Source organism: Nesoenas mayeri (assembly GCF_963082525.1).
Source record: "Nesoenas mayeri genome assembly, chromosome: 1".
Taxonomy (NCBI): Eukaryota; Metazoa; Chordata; class Aves; order Columbiformes; family Columbidae; genus Nesoenas; species Nesoenas mayeri.
This window is the reverse complement of record NC_137541.1, coordinates 91,821,588-91,840,814: the sequence shown is the minus strand read 5'-3', so window position 1 is coordinate 91,840,814 and position 19,227 is coordinate 91,821,588. Positions and strand designations below refer to the sequence as shown.

Sequence of the window (19,227 nt, the reverse complement as noted above, 5' to 3'; positions counted from 1 at the left end):
TTTTCTCCACAATTTGAAATTACCTTGGTTTGAGGTTAGTTATAATTTAAAATATAAAAGGAATTTATTTGTTAAAAAAAAAAAAAAAAAAGTTTTGAGAAACAAGCTTTAGGAAACTTGCTGTGGTAGTTCAAAGTGTCACAACTCTCAGTTAATCTGATCATGGAGGCAAGTTAGTGTAGGGAATATCTGTCTACATCTCAGCTGCTCTGATATGAATCCAGTTGTTTCTTTAGCTTAAGCTGCTGATCAAAATGAGAGCTAAGATGATATGAACCTATGAGCTGAGGTGGTAATGCACATTCCTTCCGCAAAGGTTGTGATAATCTCTGGAGGAGAGATGGGTTATGTCCTTAACCAACATCCCATGTCCCATGACATTTGCATGGATATTATTCCTCTGTTCCAGAGCCCCTGTCATGCCCCTTCCCTGAATAAGAAGAGTTGATGACTTGGGCTCCATCTCTGGAGGTGGTCTCTCAGGGTAGGGGAAGTGGCACGTTGGACTGTTGGGTGCCAAGCCCCACCTGGGTTGGGTCGCCACCACACTCAGTTAATTCCTAACAAGGCTCATCATCCTTTAGTTCAAGTGGTTCCTGCTGTATTCTGCCTGTAATGCACAACTCAAATACACGTTATTTTCCTCCAAGTTTAAATCTTGAGATACACACTGAATTTCCCTATGCTTCCACACTACCCACTAAGTGCACTTGAGCAGGCATGATACCACAAATGGCTTTTCCCATTTCCCAAAGGAGAAGCAACCTGAACAGCCTTTTCCAGCCACTAACAAGCACTGGACTCTAATGTGCAGTAAAGTAAGTGAGCTCAGTGACCAGCACGAGGGCCTGCCAATTATCAACTATAACATGCTCAGATCAAAGTCCTTATTATCTTTAGCCACATGTTGCCATTGAGAAGGTCAGTGGTGGGTTGGCCTTGCCCAACAGCTAAACATGCCCCCAGTGACTTTCTCACTCCCGTCTCCCACAGGATGGGGAGAAGATAGAAGGAAGATGAGAAGAATTGTGGGTAGAGGTAATGACAGTTTAATGGGGAAAGCAAAAGCTGCATGCTCAGTCAGAACAAAAAGAGGAATAAATCACTTCTTCCCATCAGTGGGCAGATGTTCAGCCCCTTTCTGGAAAGCAGGGACTCAGCATGCTTAATGGCTGCTTAGGAAGACAACTATGAACATTTTTCTCTTCCTCCTTGAGCTGTTTTTTGCTGAGCTTATCATATGCTTTGATCAGTTGGGGCTGATGGTGTCCCCTCCCAACCTCTTGTCTACTGGCTGAGGGGAAAGGGAGGCAGGGCAGAGTGGGAAAGAAAGCAAGCCTTGATGCTGTGTAAGCATGTCCAGTAATAGCCAAAATATTCATGTGTTAGCAGTGTTTTAGCTGAAAATACAAAGCATAGCACCACAGGCTGTTGTGAAGAAAGTAGCAGCCAGACTCGGTACATCATCCTATCAGGGAGGTTGTAGATTTGAACTTGTGAATTAAAATTGCCCAAAGCTTGCTTACAAAAGGCCTTTATATGGGCAGCTACTGTTGTTTGCAGTAGGATTGTTGTAACTAAGGGAATTTAAAGGTTTTGCATCTTTGTGCACTTGACTGCATGGGTTTGTGTAAGCTTTACTGTTTCTTTGCTAAGTGTGCATACAAAGAAATAAATGTGCACATGATCACACTCTCTATTTTGTTATACAGAGGAACACAAAAAAGTGGGCTGTTCCCTGTTGCTTCCTCCTGCTTGAGGAGTAGAAAGTGGGATTATAAAATAATGGAAGTACATTATACTTCTGTTTAATGAAAATTACTAGATATTAAGTTGCCAGTTCCTCAGAGTACTCCCTGGAGAACCCAGTTTCCTTGTTATGGGATCTTTCTGTGTAAAATGAATTGACAGTTAAATGAATATACTTAACAGGTAGGACATTATTTGCTTTTAATACCTTATCCTGTTCTGTTCTTACAAGCCTTACTTATGCTTGAAATTGGTCTTATTTTCTGTCTGTCAGCAGAACTGTGGGCTATGTTAGCAAGGCAAGCACTGGAATCTCATAGCTTGATTTGTCTTACTGCTGTAACTTGCAAGTTTCCCTATATGCAGTAGTCTTGCATTATTATTTTGTATGAGTACTGTGTTGTTGCTGCCCAGGTATGTAAAGTGGGGACACATGGCGTGTGAGAGGATGGAAAATTGAAACATATAAAGAGACTGTCGCAGGGCTTACTGAATATGGCACACTCTGAATGGTCAGGCTGCTGCGAAAATCCTTGCCTTGGTTATACATAGGAGCTAACTATGCTTTTTTTTTTTTTTTCTTCCCTTGCTAGCAGTGACAAGACACCATCTGGCATCTGCAATCTCTCTCTCAGTCGTCTTGGGTTGTGCTGGCCTGTCCACATCATTTCTGTAGTTTTCATGGCTCTAGATGGCTAGAGAAGGGAAATGTTCAGTCTAATGGCCAATTGCTGCAGCTGGTTAAAACGGTGGCAGGAACCTGTCAGGTAAACATGCAAAAATATTTGAAATTTCTGTACTGACCTTCTCAGACTGTATTTCATGTCCTCTGAGATAAAATGCATCATTTATTTTTTCTCCAAGAGAGAATCAATACATCTTCTGAACTGAAAAGTTAAAAGTTAATCATCTCTAATTTAGGCCCTTGGTTTCTGACTTCAGGAAAGTATAACATTCAAAATATTGTCCTTTGCGTACTGTTTCCTCAAGTTGAGCATTATGGGGTGATGCTAGAATGTTGATGTAAAGTTTATTTGCTTTTTGTCGTATTGATTTAGTTTTTGCATTTTGAGATTCTGAAATGTAATGTGTTAAAACACTTTGTCAAGAGTAGACTATAGCCCCAGTGTAATACTAGTTTTCGTACTATTATCTAAGTATCTTAATACTGCATTTTGAGAATAGCCTGGTGATCCATTCTCACTTATGGAATTCTACTGTTTTCATCTGTTTCCGTTACTTTTACTTTGACATCCTGCATCCTTTTCCCTCAAGTTAGCAGAGAGGCACAGATAGTGCATTGTTCTTTTTCAAACTATTTACAAGCTACAGGGAAAGGGAAAAATGGTACACCACACAGTTATACTTTACACTCATGTAGCAGGATTTGCTCTTTTCTTCAATGCTACATAGTTTAGGTTTTATAGAAAGTGCTGTTGTTCAAAGAACTATATTGGATTGAATTGCTTTCTGATACCACCAAGGTATTATGAACAATTGTGAGTTTATAAATGTTCGTGGCTGTTCTGATTTTTATCTTACTGTTAAAGTATAATTTACTATGAACATACTACTCTTCATTTTAGGCTCTTTTCTCAGAGGTTTTTGGCTCTTCTGAAGAAACTCGCATGAATTATACTTCACGCGTGATGATACCATAGTTTTAAGATTGGAAATAACGATGTTTTTAGTATTCCCTCACTTAAAGGGGCATAAAATTTAGCAAATTTCTTTGACTCCTCTGAGTTTTTGTGACTAGGAGGAACAATTGAGATATACATGTACATACTTTCCCTATTGCTTTGCTTAAAATCCTATCATGGTATAAATTCTAACCTGTCTGCCACTTTGCTTGTATATTGTACATACTCAATACCACTGGTTTGCACATTGGCAGTCTAGATTGTTCCTCCTTGAAGCAAAGGCACAATGAGTACCAGTGCCACCTTTTTTACAGCATCTGATGTTGTCTGCACAAGTGTTGTGTACTATAGTATTGTTCAGATGCATTGGTTGAGACAAATGTATTTCTAGTATAGACACAACTTTGAGGCAGAGAGACAGTAAAAATACAGAGGAATGGAAATGAAATTACAGAAATAGTTAGAGACCATGACCACCCCCCCAAAAAAGGATAAAATTTACAATACCATGAAATTAATTTTCATCAAGCAAATATAAATTGAAAGCAAAATCATTGTCTTGTGAAACTTGTAGTGCAATATTAGACTTCTCATTTCATACCTTGTTCTGCTGCTCTGTCTATTCTGTCTAATCAGATAATTTGACATATTGAACATCAGATATACAATTGCAACAAAGCCTCCTACTTGGTATTTTGATACCTATTATTTCTACTAGTTTGTGGTAAATTTGCTATGCATGTATTAAAAAGCTGAATTGAATAAATGTTGTATAGCTAGAAGAAAAAATACTTGAAATATTTTTTTTTTTCTCTCCTTGTGTAGGAAGGTGACCCTAATAATGGTTGGTCTCGATAATGCTGGTAAAACTGCTACAGTCCGAGGAATTCAAGGAGGTAAGCAATTAATTTGTTTTTCATCTAAATAGAACATTGAAAGAGAGAGTATAATTAATAATTTCAATCTAAAATAATTTAAATCTAAAAATATTGCTTTGTTTCTTAATTTCTCATCCTCCCATATTGTTGAAAGAAAGTTTTGGTGATTGTACCACCAAAAGTGGTACAAATGTGGTTGACAAAGTGGGTATGTCACAGGCCCCATGGTGTGAAGACATGCAGATGGAGAAATATTTAGGGGTCTTACCTTTTGAAGGTAACAATTTTCTAGGTAGTTGCTTCAGTAACAGACCACTTGATTTTTGGAGCATGCTCTGCACCATTCAGTGACATGTGCAAGCAAGATTAATTTGAGATAAAACATGTACTTATCAAAACAAAGCTTCTTTATGGTTTTGGTTTTATTTTTCCACGTGTGGGATTGTCTTTCTAAATAGCTTTCATCTTGTGTAATAACAAGAGTGTACTTACTAGTGTTTTGCCAGACTTGGAGACTCCACCTTGACTTTTTGTTTACATGTGTTATGTAAGTTCACGAACTTGCTGAGTGGGAATAAAGTTATTAATATTCTCTCACTTTTATTCCTGAATCTTTGTCCTGAAAACATGAGAGCTTCATTATTTAGCCTTCCATTCTATCTCAATAAACTTTAATACCTTTATCAGCTAAACATGAGAGTTCTTTCTAAAAGTCCTTTTGTTTTTTAAGAAAAAAAAAGGGGGTTAAAGAGGATATTTCTAAAGGGAAACTCCAGCAAAAGATAGTTCTCACTTCTGTGACTGTTTCCCAGGGCTTAAATAGCACCTGCTGTAGAAAGCATTTTTTTTCCTTAACAGGGCTTGCAGAGTTTATAACCTTCAGTTAGTCTTTAGAGTTGATAGAACCAGTATTTTTGGCTGTGTACCAGTCATAAAACTTACAGGAGAAGACTGCAGTTATGACTGCTGGGTTTTAGCAGAAACCAAGTATATTTCAGTTCTTAGGATTCTTAAATCTAAGCAAATCGGCATAGCCACTGAAGTCATAGTTGCCAAAACGGCTCTGCAGACTATATGGCAGACCCTGTTTTTACGCTGAAGACTGTGCATTATTGGAGACCTCACTGTACAATAGTAGCATATGTTTCAGCAATATCCCCTCATCATTGATAGCTTTCACCCTTATCCAACCTTTATGTTCACAATGTTCTCTCTTGTAAAAGCATATACTTCCAGCTCATGTGCAAAACATTCTTCAAAATAAAGTCTACTGAGTTTTGAAGCTGTAGTTTTTCATAAATGGTGTCCTGGGACCCCTCTCTTACTGGAGCCTTGGCTTATGCTGTTCTGGCCAGGCAGTCTGTTATGAATCCCCATCTCAGCTGTGTGTGTATGAAGGATTCTCTCAAAAAAGGAATGTGGTAGCAGAAGTCTGATAATGATTTAGCTTCTGTACTCCTCTTCAGAGCTCAGTGCTTTTGACTGTGCCTTTATTTCTTCCTCTAAACAAGCTGAATTTTACATCTATTTCTCCTGCCTTGTGCTACCAAGCCTACATAAAACGGTTGCAGAGATCCAGGTAACACCCCCTGCAGCTTAGTGATGTGAGGCAAGTACAGGCTTTCTTTGCCCTCTGGAGAGGAAGACAGGAAGCAAAAGTATTAAATGTAAAGCTACAGGTGTGTTTGTGGTTTTTTGTTTTGGTTTTGGTTTTTCCTGTTTGAGTGCTTTTTTTTGTTTTGTTTTGGTTTTTTTTTTTTTTTTGTTTTGGGTTTTTTTTTTTTTTAATAGCATATTGTATAGCAAACTGAAAACAAACAAAACTAAAACAAAGGCCAAAACCTGATCTTGAATACAGTGAATCAAGTAGTTTAGATCTCAGAACATGGTTTTAGTCACTTTATCTCAACTTTTGGTTTGAAGTTTTGAAGCTATTTTGGCAACCATTGAGGGATAAAGAATAAATTTGGCAGAGTGCAAGGCTTCCCAGGTCATAATTTATTAACTGTTTTGTTTGTTCTTCTTCTCAAACTTGGACTAATACCATGCAAACACTGTAACTGTTTAGATGGGAGCGTTAGTGGTGAGGGGAAAAGTAAAAACTGCCATACACTGAACACCACTGCAATTTAACTGTAGTATTAAATATTAAAAATTGCATTTTTGGCTCTTTTTTCTCCTCCCCCACCCCTGGCCCTAGTGCTCCTGTCTAAATTTATGTGAAGTAACTGTTTGAGAGACTAGTGTATTAGTTTGAAATTATGTCAGGAGAGGGAAAATCTTAATGTAAAAAAATGTGGTTAGCGATATGGTGTCACTTAACAGGGAGAATTTGCTCCATGTTTTTAAAATATACATTTTGCTACACAAATCACAATGTCAAATCCTCTTTAAAGAACTAAGAACACATTTTACTGAAGTCTTTCTTCTTTGAACTCTGACAGAGTCTCCTGAAGATGTGGCTCCAACAGTTGGTTTTTCCAAGATTGACCTTAAACAGGGACGCTTTGAAGTCACCATCTTTGATTTAGGAGGTGGGAAACGAATTCGAAATATCTGGAAGAATTACTATGCTGAGTCCTATGGTGTAATATTTGTTGTGGATTCCAGTGACATTGCAAGAATGGAAGAAACAAAGCAAGCCATGATAGACGTTTTAAACAGCCCTAAGATATCAGGAAAACCCGTGTTAGTGTAAGTAACTTTACAAAATTTCAGATTATTAGGAGAATATTTATTAAATTGTTACCTTCAATGCACCTTCTAAAGAACCATTTATGTAAAGTATAAACATAAGTATAAAGTACAGTAATACTACTGTAACTTTAGCATTAAACAATATTACAATTAGTTTTACAGTATTTCTGAAGTATTTATTTTATGCCAATCTTAGTATCATACTAGTGAACAAAGCCCATCCTTCCTGATTTGTAAATAGTGATATAGTGAGTCTATTCACTGCATCTGGCATTAGATCTTATTTAATACTTCTCAGGGATATTAATTTCTCTTGTCTTTTATTATCAGTGGAAAAATAATAAGGTGGGTTTTTTTAACTCTTGAAAATTGTAATATTACTTGAAATGGTACGATAGGCTAAAGGCTTTGCAAGTTTGGCATGGGAAAAATGGTGCAAAAATATTGTTACTATTTAGGCCTACTTCAATTGCTTAAATTGTAAATGGCTGACTATATTCTGCAATACCAGTAATCTCTCAGTAATAAATGTTTTGTTCACTTAACACATGGTGGTGCTGCTGATACATGATCAGCAAAATCTCATTAAAGAAGGCTTACTTTAATAATGTGTGCCATGTGCTTCTGTTTCAGTGCATGTGTTTTAATTAAAAAAATACTTAATGTTTCATAAGGTCTAGAGACCTTCTTTCACATAACTGGTAGACTCATGAGCTTTTCTGCTTAAAAACTAGGTTTTGTAAAATATTGGAAATAACACGCTATTAATTTCAGCCACACAAAAGGTCTTTGAGGACAAATACCATCTAAAAGTTACAAAGTAAACTATGAAAGTTTAAAATCATTTATCAGGACAATATCTTTATGTCTGGTGGGCATAAGACCTCCATAATGCAGTAATTACACAACATTTCTGTGATATTGTAAAGAATCTGTGAAGATAAGAGGAAGGCCATCTACTTTTAAGTAGCAATGCTCTGGTGATTTGAAGGTGAAGCTGGCTAATTGTTTCAATGAAGTAGAGTGTGGTTCAGCAATCCTAATGGTATTTATGTTGAAAAATAGGTTAGATTTTAACTTCCTTTGCTATCTGAATGTTATTAGTACAGGGAGGGCAGTAAAACCAACTTAATGCAGCTAGATCAACTCAAATCTGTTCTGAAAATGCAACTGTGACAGTTGACAACTGTGCAGTGTTTTTAAATAAATACAACTTTACCTTTTTGGTTTTAGTTTGCGTTTTTGGTTGGTTGGTTTGGTTTTTTTTTTGTTTGGTTTTGTTTGTGGTTTTTTGTTTGTTGTTTGTTTGTTTTGTTTGTTGGTTTGTTTTGTGTTGTTTGTTGTTTTGGTGGGTTTTTTTCATAGAAATCTCTATGCCCTAATCCTATAATGGAGTTTATTTGGGTGGCTGACTGTAGCTGCAGAGCCCACTCACGTTCCTGGGACTTGTGGGACTCTATCTTACATTTTCGATCCATGTCAGTAGCTAATCAGCCTTTGAACAGCATTTGCTTTGGCAGTGCCCCAGTTCTGTGGAGGGACCCAGTAGTTTTTTGTTTTATGCTCCCTGTATGAGCCTGCATCTTGAGTTAAGGATTCTTTCCTGTATTGCTTTTGGTTTTGGTTTGGTCTCTAATGTTAATGGCACAGAAATGCTTCTGGGCGTGTTCAAATCATGTAAAGTCTAGAATTTTTTTCGATATTTGAAGCACTTCTTATGTTATGAAGCCTGCAAGCTGTGAAGCAGTCAGTGTGCACTAGTGTTTGTGTTGTGGGTATCAAGTGCTCAGCAAATGAGATTAAACTGGTCCTGTGTACCTTCCCTTCCTGAAGATGCCTTTGATTGGAGATGCAAATTTCTGTCACTCATACTTGCCAGATAAGAGGTCTGTGGCATAAATGTTTTTCCCTTTAGTCCCTAAAACTGAAAAATTAGAATGTATGAAGAGCAGAATAAAGCAAACAGCAGATTTCCTAATTTGTGGTGAAAGTTAGCCTTTTAAAATATTTCCTTCTAAGGATGTTCAGCTCTCATTTTGTTTTTTAATAACAACATACTTGGTGTCCATGTAGCAATAAGTTCCCTAATATCTTGCTAAGTTTCTAATTAGTACATTTTAGTCTGTGCATGTGTGTGTGAAGGCTAGTATTTACTGAAAACAATACAGTGATGCCTGAGTGTTAAATCCAAGAAAGCTAAAGTTTAAGTAATTCCCTTCTCTCCCATGCTCTTACACTGCAGACCACAATCTATTTCTCTTTTCATAGAATATTGTTATAATTTCATGACAGAGGAGAGAGACTCCTTCTCTGTGATTTCCACACTCCACAAGTGTGTCTCTGGTCTGGACTACTGCTTTCCTCCAGCACTTGAAATAAACAAGGAGAAGCAGAAAAAAAGGTGTAATTTGTTTATTCTCTGCTGTCTGTAGGTTCACCTATTTCTCTACAATGTTATTTGTATGCTTAAATACAAAACTTGTATTCATTAATGTTTCATTAATTACCAGTTATCATCTTAAAAACTAATGAAAGAACCTAAACTCTAAAGGAATGAAAAGGAGACCTATAGCTTCAGAGTGTGTGTGTGCTGAAGACTGATGAAAGAGTATTTGTGACTTGATCAGGATTAAACAATTACAATGTTTCTACTGGATTTTAATGTTTCTTTTTAAGCATAGATTGAATTAATATACCAAAATTTCAACAGTCAGTACCGAATTTTAGTCTAAAGTTATTTACCTCAACTTGTGATATGTGCAGTATCTATCTTGTGCAATGGAGTATATATAAACATGCTGTAAGATTGGATGTAAGTCCATTCTAGATATTGAAGGCAGCACCAGAAATTACTATATATGCGGTATCAGGTGTATCATTGTGTGTACCTTTTTCTTTCGTATTTATGGGCTTTCATCTATCTGGATAAAACTAACTTTGCAAGTGGGATAAAATCTTCATGACCAGTAACCAAGATGGACCTTTGAAATAAACCACTGCTTATCAGACAATTAAATTTGTATATTAGTAAAGGAACATTCCAATTATCAGGTTATCAATAACATATTTGTGGCTATGCGTTGTAATATTTTCCTTATTAGTTAACAAAACTTGGAAAGGAATGATACTAGAGTGTTAGCAATGGTAAGGAGTCTGGGATTTCCCTCTAGACAATAATTCTGATCTGTCGGAGTTCTCTTCCTAATCTGTCAAGGACTATCTCAGCATATATAAAAGAAAAACTTGAAATAGAAATTGCATTCCCTGTTAGGTAATTTAATGCTTACTAGAACTTTCATCCTGTTTTACTTGTACAATTCCTGGCGTTCAGAACATTATGATTTGGATTAAGAGTGTCATTGTTGAATGCTTCTAGAAAATCGTTTTTTCAATAATAATTCCAAGAGAACATAATACAATTTGTATAACTGTACTAATGAATAAACACATTCTCTAATATACTCACCTTTTCTTACATTCTCTAACCTCTTTCACTAGTTCCTGAAGACTTAACCTCTTTTTCCTTCTCTTCCCTTTCTCCATTCAGCATTTCCTCTCTGGCTGAGGAAGCACATGCTGGGTCTGGTTGCAGTGCAACAAGAGAAGTACTTGGCTGGCTGTTGCCTTTAGGAATAGGTGAAGTGAATTAATTAAAATCAGTTTTGTTCTCTCTCTTCTACCCATATGAAATTGATTTAAGTCAGTGGTGTGGTTATTGTAGGAACTAACTGTTCTTGCAAAAGTGGTCTATAAAAGTAGTGAAGGAGAAGCTTTTTCTACTCGAGTAAGCAAATTTTGATGTGTAAAATATATGCTGAATCATGAAGTTCCTTTACCTAAATATACCTAATTTTTATATTTGAAGTTTTTAAAAGAAAAAAACATAATTTAGGTAACTGTATGTTTCTTCCTGTAAAATGATAATGTTGCTTGTAAGTATGGGGTCTAGTACATTGCAGTAAAAACATCTCTAATAGTAACATTTAAATAAAAAGTATTTTCTCCTGTTGTTTGCTGTTAACATGATGACAGGTTTGTCCACTCTTCTATATATTCATTCAATGGTCTGAAGTTTCATTCAGTTTCAAGATTTTTCTCACTTACTAATGTGAAGCTGAGGTTGTATTGAACAAAACAAAAACAAACAAACAAAAACCCAAAAACAACAAACAAAAACAACATCCAAGAACAGCACCAGACTTTAACAACACTACACTTAGGGGTCACCAGGAAAGACTCGAGAGTGTTTGACACACCAACAGACAAAGTAAACTTTTGTTTTCCCATTTTGAACAGCACAGTGATTATCTGGTTTGTCTACACTAAGAGATGTAGTCATTCACTCTCTCCCTTCTTCCCCCTTTTTTTGTCATTCCTTGGGTACTGTCACCACAATGAGCTGTACTGTGTACGTGGTAGCTGATTCACTTCTTCCTTCTTGGAGAGAAACGGTTGTGTGTCCTCCCTCTTTCCGAGAGGTCATGTCTGTATAACACTGTAGGTTGGTCAGATAGTAAAGGTGTGGGCCATACCAACTTCAGCTTCTACTAATCAGGACAGGTCTCCAATGCTGCGTCAGCAGGTCTTGCACACTACGTGCCCTCATGCTATGTGTGCAAAACTTTAAGCATGTAATATCGACATGAACAATTCTCTCATGAGATACATTGCACTGATTGTTATTTTAGACATATTGAATTAAAAATAAAATAATATTACGTATTTAAGGCCTGAGGCCAGAGGGATGCCACATGCAGCACAAGGGAGACTGGGATCATGTGCTGTAGCATGAATGTGACCAGTCCTCTCCAGAGGAAGGGCTCCAAAAGCTCTTTGCTCCAAATATCTTAAATCGGTGCCAGTCCACACCACTTTATCCAGGGGCCAGGGCTTGCTCTCTGGTACCGTCCACAAAGACAGTGTAGTTACAATTTGTCACACAGATGAGCAGCTGTGTGTATTTGGAAGAAAGCGGGGAGGAGAGGTGGGAGAACAATTTTTGATACGTTGTCCAGCTAGGACTGTGATGTGTGCAGTAAAAGTGTTTTGATCATAATGTATAGGGAGGTGTGCGAATTAGGCCCTCAGTTATTTAATGAAGTATGTGGAAAATTATATCCACAACAAGTACTTTAAAATCTTTCCAGTAGAAGAATAGGTCCTTGAAAAATGTATGTGTTTTATTCACAACTTTTTTTCTTCAAGTTAAAATCTGGGGGTTGTTTTGCTTGTTTTTTTAATTCTAGCTCTACCTAGTAAATACACTATTTCTGTTATTTCTTTTAATGAGAACATTTTCCCAGAATATTTTTCCTTTTGTTTTACAACTGCCAAAAAAAGCGGCAGTCCTTTCTGAGAAGCACCGGGAATTAACGTCACACAGAATCACAGAACGTTAGGGCTTGGAAGGGACCTCGAAAGATCATCTAGTCCAATCCCTTTGCAGGAACACCTAGATGAGGTTACATGAGAATGTGTCCAGACAGGTTTTGAATGTCTCCAGAGAAGGAGACTCCACAACCTCCTTGGGCAGCCTGATCAGTGTTCTGTGTCTTCTCATATTTAAGTGGAACCTCCTGTGTTCCTATTTGTACCCATTTCCCCTTGTCCTATCATTGGTTGTCACCAAGAAGCATAACTTCTTAGACATCTTTTGTTTGTGATCAACTTTATACTGTGATTAATGCTAGCAAGATACTGCTGTGAAGGATCATGGGTACAGGGGTCTCATTTCACAAGGAAGAACAGGGTCCATTACTAGAGAGTTTGAGATGCAATCTTCATTATGGAGCAAAGTAGAGTTGGAATCACTGGCCCATTCTTCCTTTTGCCATGTTTTCTTCCATCCCATCAATTGTGTTATGGTATGCCCAAATCCCATAGTACACCTATGGGCATGGCAGCTCTTCTTTTTTGCCAGGAGTAAGAAGACATGCTGCTGACACAAGTAAAGGGCAAGACAAATATTGCTCCTCATCCTCCCTGGTAAAGGAGTGGTTAGAGACCTCTGTTCAGGGATAAGTAGAGGCCCAATAGCATGGGAAGAGAATAGGCTGAATTGTGCAATGTAGGCATAGGGTTGGTACAAGATACTCTATATTATAGTAATATGGGAATATAAGGGTTCTGGTGTTGTTCAGTGAGATACTTGCTTCAAATTGATTTGGTGCTGTGGCATCTTACTATCTACCACTACCTATGAAGGTATCTCATTATGATTGTAAGACAGTTTTCCTAAAGTGCTGATGTTATTGGCTGTTATTGACTCAGTACAAACTACTTGAAGATGTTAAACTTCATATTAAGGGGTTTTTTTACTGTTCAGTGTTACTACTTTTTATATTTCCTTTGCTCAGGTAGGCCTCTTTTAATGCTTAACTGCTTAAGTAGTTAATCAGTCTGTTATGTATGGGGAAATTGAATTGTAGAAAAATAGAGATCTTGCAGTTCTTACAATCATGGGTCAATTCTTCTGCCATAATCCTAAAGACTTCTATAGGTATGCAAGTATAAATTTTATTTTCTCAGAATTTTTTTGTTCTTTTATCAGACAGGAACATTTAGACTTCATATAATGTAGGCAAATACTGGTTTTGTTTGGGGTTATTTGTGTGTGTGTGTGCTGAGGTTTTTTTGTATGGTCATGTTTGGTTTTGTTTGATTTTTGCTTTGACATGAAACACAAGTCCATGTGCTATGGCTGATATTTTTATATCAGAGAGATCACTGGATCACTGGACAGTTGTGGTTTTTTTAGTAGAAAGCTAATTTCTACCTATTATTCTGGTTTTTAGTGCTTAGAGTCATTAATATCTCACATTTCTCATTAGAGCACTAGTAACCCTGCTTTAATTTGTTTGTCTTCTGCATAACTATGCAACTAAAAAAAACACTGGAAAATTATCCTAATGATTACTGCAACATTTCTGCTGTTAATCATTTTGAATGCTCAATATCAAATTCTCATTATGTCAATGTAAGTTTAGTTAATAGCATTTACTTTCAGTTAATAGCACCTCACATTAAGAAAAAGCTTATCACAAGTCTCTCTGGTTTTCTCTCAGTTTTTCTGCAGCGTGTTATATGTGCTTCTGTTTTGCCATTTTCTAACCAATATATAGCTCAAAACTACTGGAATTATGGTCCAGTTCTCTTTAATCTCTTTATCAGTGATCTGGATGAGGGCATTGAGTGCACCCCCAGTAAATTTGCAGATGACACCAAGTTGGGAGTGTTAATCTGTTGGAGGGTAGGAAGGCCATACAGAGGGATATGGATCAGCTGGATCATTGGGCTGAGGCCAATTGTATGAGATTTAACAAGTCCAAGTGCCAGGTCCTGCACTTGGGTCACGACAACCCCAGCCAACACTGCAGGCTCGGGGAAGAGTGGCTGGAAAGCTGCCTGGCAGAAAAGGATCTGGGGGTGTTGATTGACAGCCGGCTGAATATGAGCCAGCAGTGTGCCCAGGTGGCCAAAAAGGCGAAGAGCATCCTGGCTTGTATCAGGAATAACGTGGCCAGCAGGACTAGAGAAGTGATTGTGCCACTATACTCGGCCCTGGTGAGGCCCCACCTTGAATCCTGTGTTCAGTTTTGGGTCCCTCACTACAAGAAAGACATAGAGGTACTGGAGAGGGTTCAGAGAGGGCAATGAAGCTGGTGAGGGGTCTGGAGCACAAGTCTGGTGAGGAGCAGCTGAGGGAACTGGGGCTGTTTAGCCTGGAGAAAAGGAGGCTGAGGGGGGAGACCTTGTCTCTCTCTACAACTACATGACAGGAGGTTGTAGCATGGAGGGTGTTGGTCTCTTCTCCCAGGTAACAAGTGATAGGATGAGAGGAAATGGCCTCAGGTTGTGCTGGGGAGGTTTAGGTCAGAAACATTTCTTTACAGAAAGGGTTATGAAGCTCTGGAACAGGCTGCCCAGGGAAGTGGTGGAGTCACCATCCCTGGAGGTGTTTAAGAGATATACAGATGAGGTTCTTAGGGACATGGTTTAGTGCCAGAGTTAGGTTATGGTTGGACTCGATGATCTTGAGGGTCTTTTCCAACCAAAATTATTCTATGATAGGCAGCTGTCTTCCTGAGTATTCATGAAACTAGAGTTTTCTTCCAGGATTTGAAGCACAGCTCTTGTTTAACAAGAGCATATTTACTTCAAAGAAATACATGTTGTGTGAAGAGGAAGGGCTAGCCCAGGAACACATTTCTTAGATAAGAACGTTTGTGTGAACACCTCATGCATGGGAGGTGCTGTGTAAACAGGTGGTGTTTGTTGTATTTTTGACGTCCTCTTCTGTCAAGGCTGGCTGCAATAATTCTTCACAGAAGTACGCTAATGCCTTTCTTTTTAAGGGCCCAGGAGAGAAGGAAAGGTCTATCTGCTATGTACCGTTGTTCTTTATAAAAGTAAAACCAGGAAAAGATGATGGGGTGATGTTTCTTTGTAGTTCATATTTCTGTGTGTATGATATATATTCATGTACATCCATCCATATATGTATCGAAGAGCACGTTGGCTGTAGCAACTTTTTCTCCGTATTCATTATTGGCTAGTTTTTACTCTGCACTTGGAATGTAAAGATAGCTTCCGTATATTTTTAACAGTTAAGGGAGATTATTTTGTGTAACTGTATTAGTGGCGTCATTATCTAATTTTATTGTTTGTCGCTACTGTGTAAATATACTTTTTCACTTTAAGATTCAGACCTCTGGCTGCACTTTGATAACGGTTAATTTCAGTTGCAATTTTAAGCTGGGAAGGAAGGAATCTAACTATTTATAAATATCGCAATGTGAAAATAATTCTGTAGTGCCTTTTGATGGTAGATTGATTTTTTGTTTTTCCATTAGATGCAATTAAAGACATCTAGCTTGCTTAGTGTCTTGCAGAATTGCAGCACAATTTTCTCTGACTTCTCTGGCTGTATCCAAATATTGATGCTATCTTTCCACAGCATAAAGGAGTTCAGAAATGCATTCCTGGTTACTTGTTCAGGTTTAGTGTTTGTTAGTGTTATTGTTTGTTTGTGTTTTTGTTTGGTTTGCTGTTGCTTTTTTCTTTTTGGAAATAACTTTTTTTTTTTTTTTCTCTCTCAGTAGCATTGTTATTTTCTGTTTAATTGCATTAGAGTGCTATTTCTCATTTGATTCCAAAAGGAGTTGGGTACAGGGAAGAAACCAGCCATTTGGATTATGGAAAGCAAAAGCACTCTGCATCTGCTTGTTTCTCTTCACTTCAGAAATAACTACTGCTGCAAAATAAAGGAGTGGTATACTTCCTGTGTTGGTAATTCAGCTCTTTCATAAAGAGCATCTAACGTATGTTCAGGGACAGGTTGAATCAATGGCTAGCTGATCTGTTTCAGGTACTCAGGGGAGGTATTCATATTTACTACTTTAGGCATCTGTTTTGCATACCTACATGAGGATTCTAGGCTTCTACAATTAGCAGAATTTCATTGAACCATTTAGAGTTCTGGAAACCTTCAAGTAGTTCTTCTGGCCATTCCTGTGGCAGTACAAGGAGATGCATATCCTATACCATGTCCAGTTTTGGACATCCCGCTACAAGAAGACCATGAAGGCAAATGTTGATTATAATATAGTGAGTCCATGCTGCTTGGGTATTGGAGTACATGACATATGAGGAGAGTCAGAGAGCTGCGTTTGTTTGGACTTAAGGTGAAGAACCTAAGGTGGAGATCCGAAACAGGCTGTCCAGGGAAGTGGTGTAGTCACTGTCCCTGAAGGTGTTTAAAAGACACATAGATGAGGCTCTTAGGGACATTGTTTAGTGCTAGATTTAGGTTATGGTTGGACTTGATGATCTTAATGGTCTCTTCCAATGAAAATGATTCTATGATTCTGTCTACTGCTGCCTACTAGTAAGGTGTGAAGATAACAGAACAAGGCTCTTCTCAAAGGCCTGGTGGACAAGACCTGCAACCAGGGAAGTTCGTGTCTTGATTTGAGGAAGAGGTTGGTATGGATGTCCCCCAGAAGCTCCTTCCAACCTAAAACCTTCTCTGGTTCTAGATTACATTTATTTTTGTAAGGATGGAGTTCTGTTTATTTATTATATTTTTCCTTCATTTCTGTACTAGCAAAAGTGAGACTGTAGAGGCAACTGTGTATTTTGATAGACAGGGCAGCAGTAAGAACATGTCTTATCAGAGTATAATGAAGTGTCATATTCCCCTATCCTTACTTGGTAGGGGTCTGCCTGTATAGTTGAATACTGTAAATATCTTTATGTCAATTTATTAACACATGTCTTCTTGTCAGACTGCTAACAAATATCCCTATAGGTTTGGTTATGTGGTCTTCTGCTGCTGGTACTCTTAAATGTGTTCAGAAAATACCAGCTCAACAACTATCTGTAAGAAATACAGAATGGTGTTATTAAAATAAAGACCCCAATGGCTGGTTTGCGTTTCACCAAACAGTTTACACAGTCTTGCTATAATATGAGCATTATTTCATGGTGCAAAGTAGGCAAGTAAGGCTGTAACTAACTTTTCCTATAGAGGTAGTACTGAAACACCCCTGATAACTGTTTTTTGACTTATTGATTGGTTTAGGTGTCGTGTTCAGGATTATTACTAATGATGTCTGCTTTATCTGTAGATGTATTTTCACAGAATTTCTAGAAAAAAAAGAACACCTTAGAATTTGAACCAAGTAAATATGAGTGCTAGAAAACCACAAGGCAATTAAACATACTAATTACTATTTCTTAAAAGGTAACTATTAAGAAACCATTCTTATGAATCCTGTCTTTGAGATTAACAGTATTTTCAATGCTTTCCAAAAGCATGGGTAGTTTGTTGCCACATTGTTTGAGTGGAAGAAGAAAATGGTATCACTTGTCCTTTGATCTTTTCCCCCAGTTCATGTGTTTCTGTCAAAACCATTAAATTCTTCTAATTCTATTTGGAAAACAGATGCACTTTTTCCTGAGAGGCCTGCGGAAAGGGAAAAAGGAAGAAAAATGAAAGAATCGAAGGATCCTGAGACTGTTTTACAAGATCCATTTACTAAATAGGAATCATTGGTATTTCAAACAGTTTCTGTCTTCTGTCATTTGCAACACGGACAACACCAGCAGCACAGCGCTTTGCAAGGGTTTCTTTTTCGATATTTGACTGCAAGTCCAAATTTTTCTTTAGATACTTGAGTGTATTCCTGAGTGTTGTTCATACTAATTTCAATGTTGTTGATCATCTCCCCTTGCTCCTCCACCAGAATTGATATCTGTCTAAAAAGTTCCTTTAAGTCTTTGATCTGGTTCTCCAGATTGACTAGTTCTTTCTGTCTCTGTTCAATCTCCGAAAGCTGAGCTTTGGTGATTTTGACTTCAGTGAGCAGATTTTCATTGAAGATCTCCCATTTTCCTTGTTGGAGCATGTTGTTGACTTCTTCCTCGGATACCTCTTTACCAGCTACTTCAAGCTGACGGACAATAAATCTTCTGCATTTCTCTTGCTTAGCAGTTATAGCATCATTGTATGAAAGCATAGCATTTAGGTAACGTCGGGATAAGAAAGCATGCTGATAAGCTAGAATTCTTACTGTGGCACTTGATGGCCCATGTTCATTTTCAGCTTTTTTCACTGTTTTTGACAGTTCATCCAAATATTTTCGTATGTGCTCTGCTTGAATTTTTATTTCTCTTGCTATGTTAGATTCCTTTTTAAGAACACTGAATCTTCTCATTGAAGATACCAGGCTTTTTTGTTGTTGACTGAATTTATTAACTTCATCCACCAAATTATTAACTTCATTCTGAAGCTTCTGGATTTCCTGCAAGTGCCTTTCAGTTATGGGCTCTTTTTCATAAATGATGGCCTGCTGTTCAAACTCCTCCTGCTCTTCTTCTTGTACAGGTGTGCTGTTGTTTTCCCCAGCTATCTGTAGTTCCTTAACTCTCAGTTTAAGCTCTTGGAGGCGGTCCCTCATGGTTTTTGTGTTCGAGGGGAGGGAGAGAGGGGTGAGTTTTCCCCTCTTGCAGCACAGACTTAACTCCAATATCTTTTTTCTTCTTTCACTGTAATCAAAGGGTAACAACAGTCAATGTTAGCAGTTATATGTACACATGAAAAGTACAGGATGTTTCAAAAAGATGGACTGAATTTAAGTAGGATTTGCTTTGAAATTGGGTCCATCTTTTTGAAATACCTTGTAGTTTGCAGCTTGAAGATTTTTAGGCTGGACTACTGGCTTCTATTCTTACATTGCCACTTGCACTCTTCATAAAAG

The 19,227-nt window shown here is 37.7% G+C and overlaps 2 protein-coding genes across 2 annotated transcripts in view; one reads left to right on the top strand and one right to left on the bottom strand.

Annotated features, from left to right (window-relative positions):
- Positions 1–2,168: 2,168 nt before the first annotated feature.
- Positions 2,169–19,227, top strand: part of ARL13B (ARF like GTPase 13B) — a gene marked incomplete at its 3' end in the record, with an annotated part of 43,817 nt that continues 26,758 nt past the window's right edge. The window contains exons 1-3 of the mRNA XM_080350019.1: positions 2,169–2,516; positions 4,218–4,288; positions 6,715–6,964. Coding sequence (XP_080206145.1) covers positions 2,458–2,516; positions 4,218–4,288; positions 6,715–6,964 — 380 coding nt within the window. The 5' untranslated portion in view covers positions 2,169–2,457. The remainder of the gene's footprint in view (positions 2,517–4,217; positions 4,289–6,714; positions 6,965–19,227) is intronic.
- On the bottom strand, positions 18,049–18,927 carry STX19 (syntaxin 19; the record flags this gene model as incomplete). Its single annotated transcript, XM_080350032.1, has 1 exon — positions 18,049–18,927. The coding sequence occupies one exon, from the start codon at positions 18,925–18,927 to the stop codon at positions 18,049–18,051; it is 879 nt and encodes a 292-aa protein (XP_080206158.1).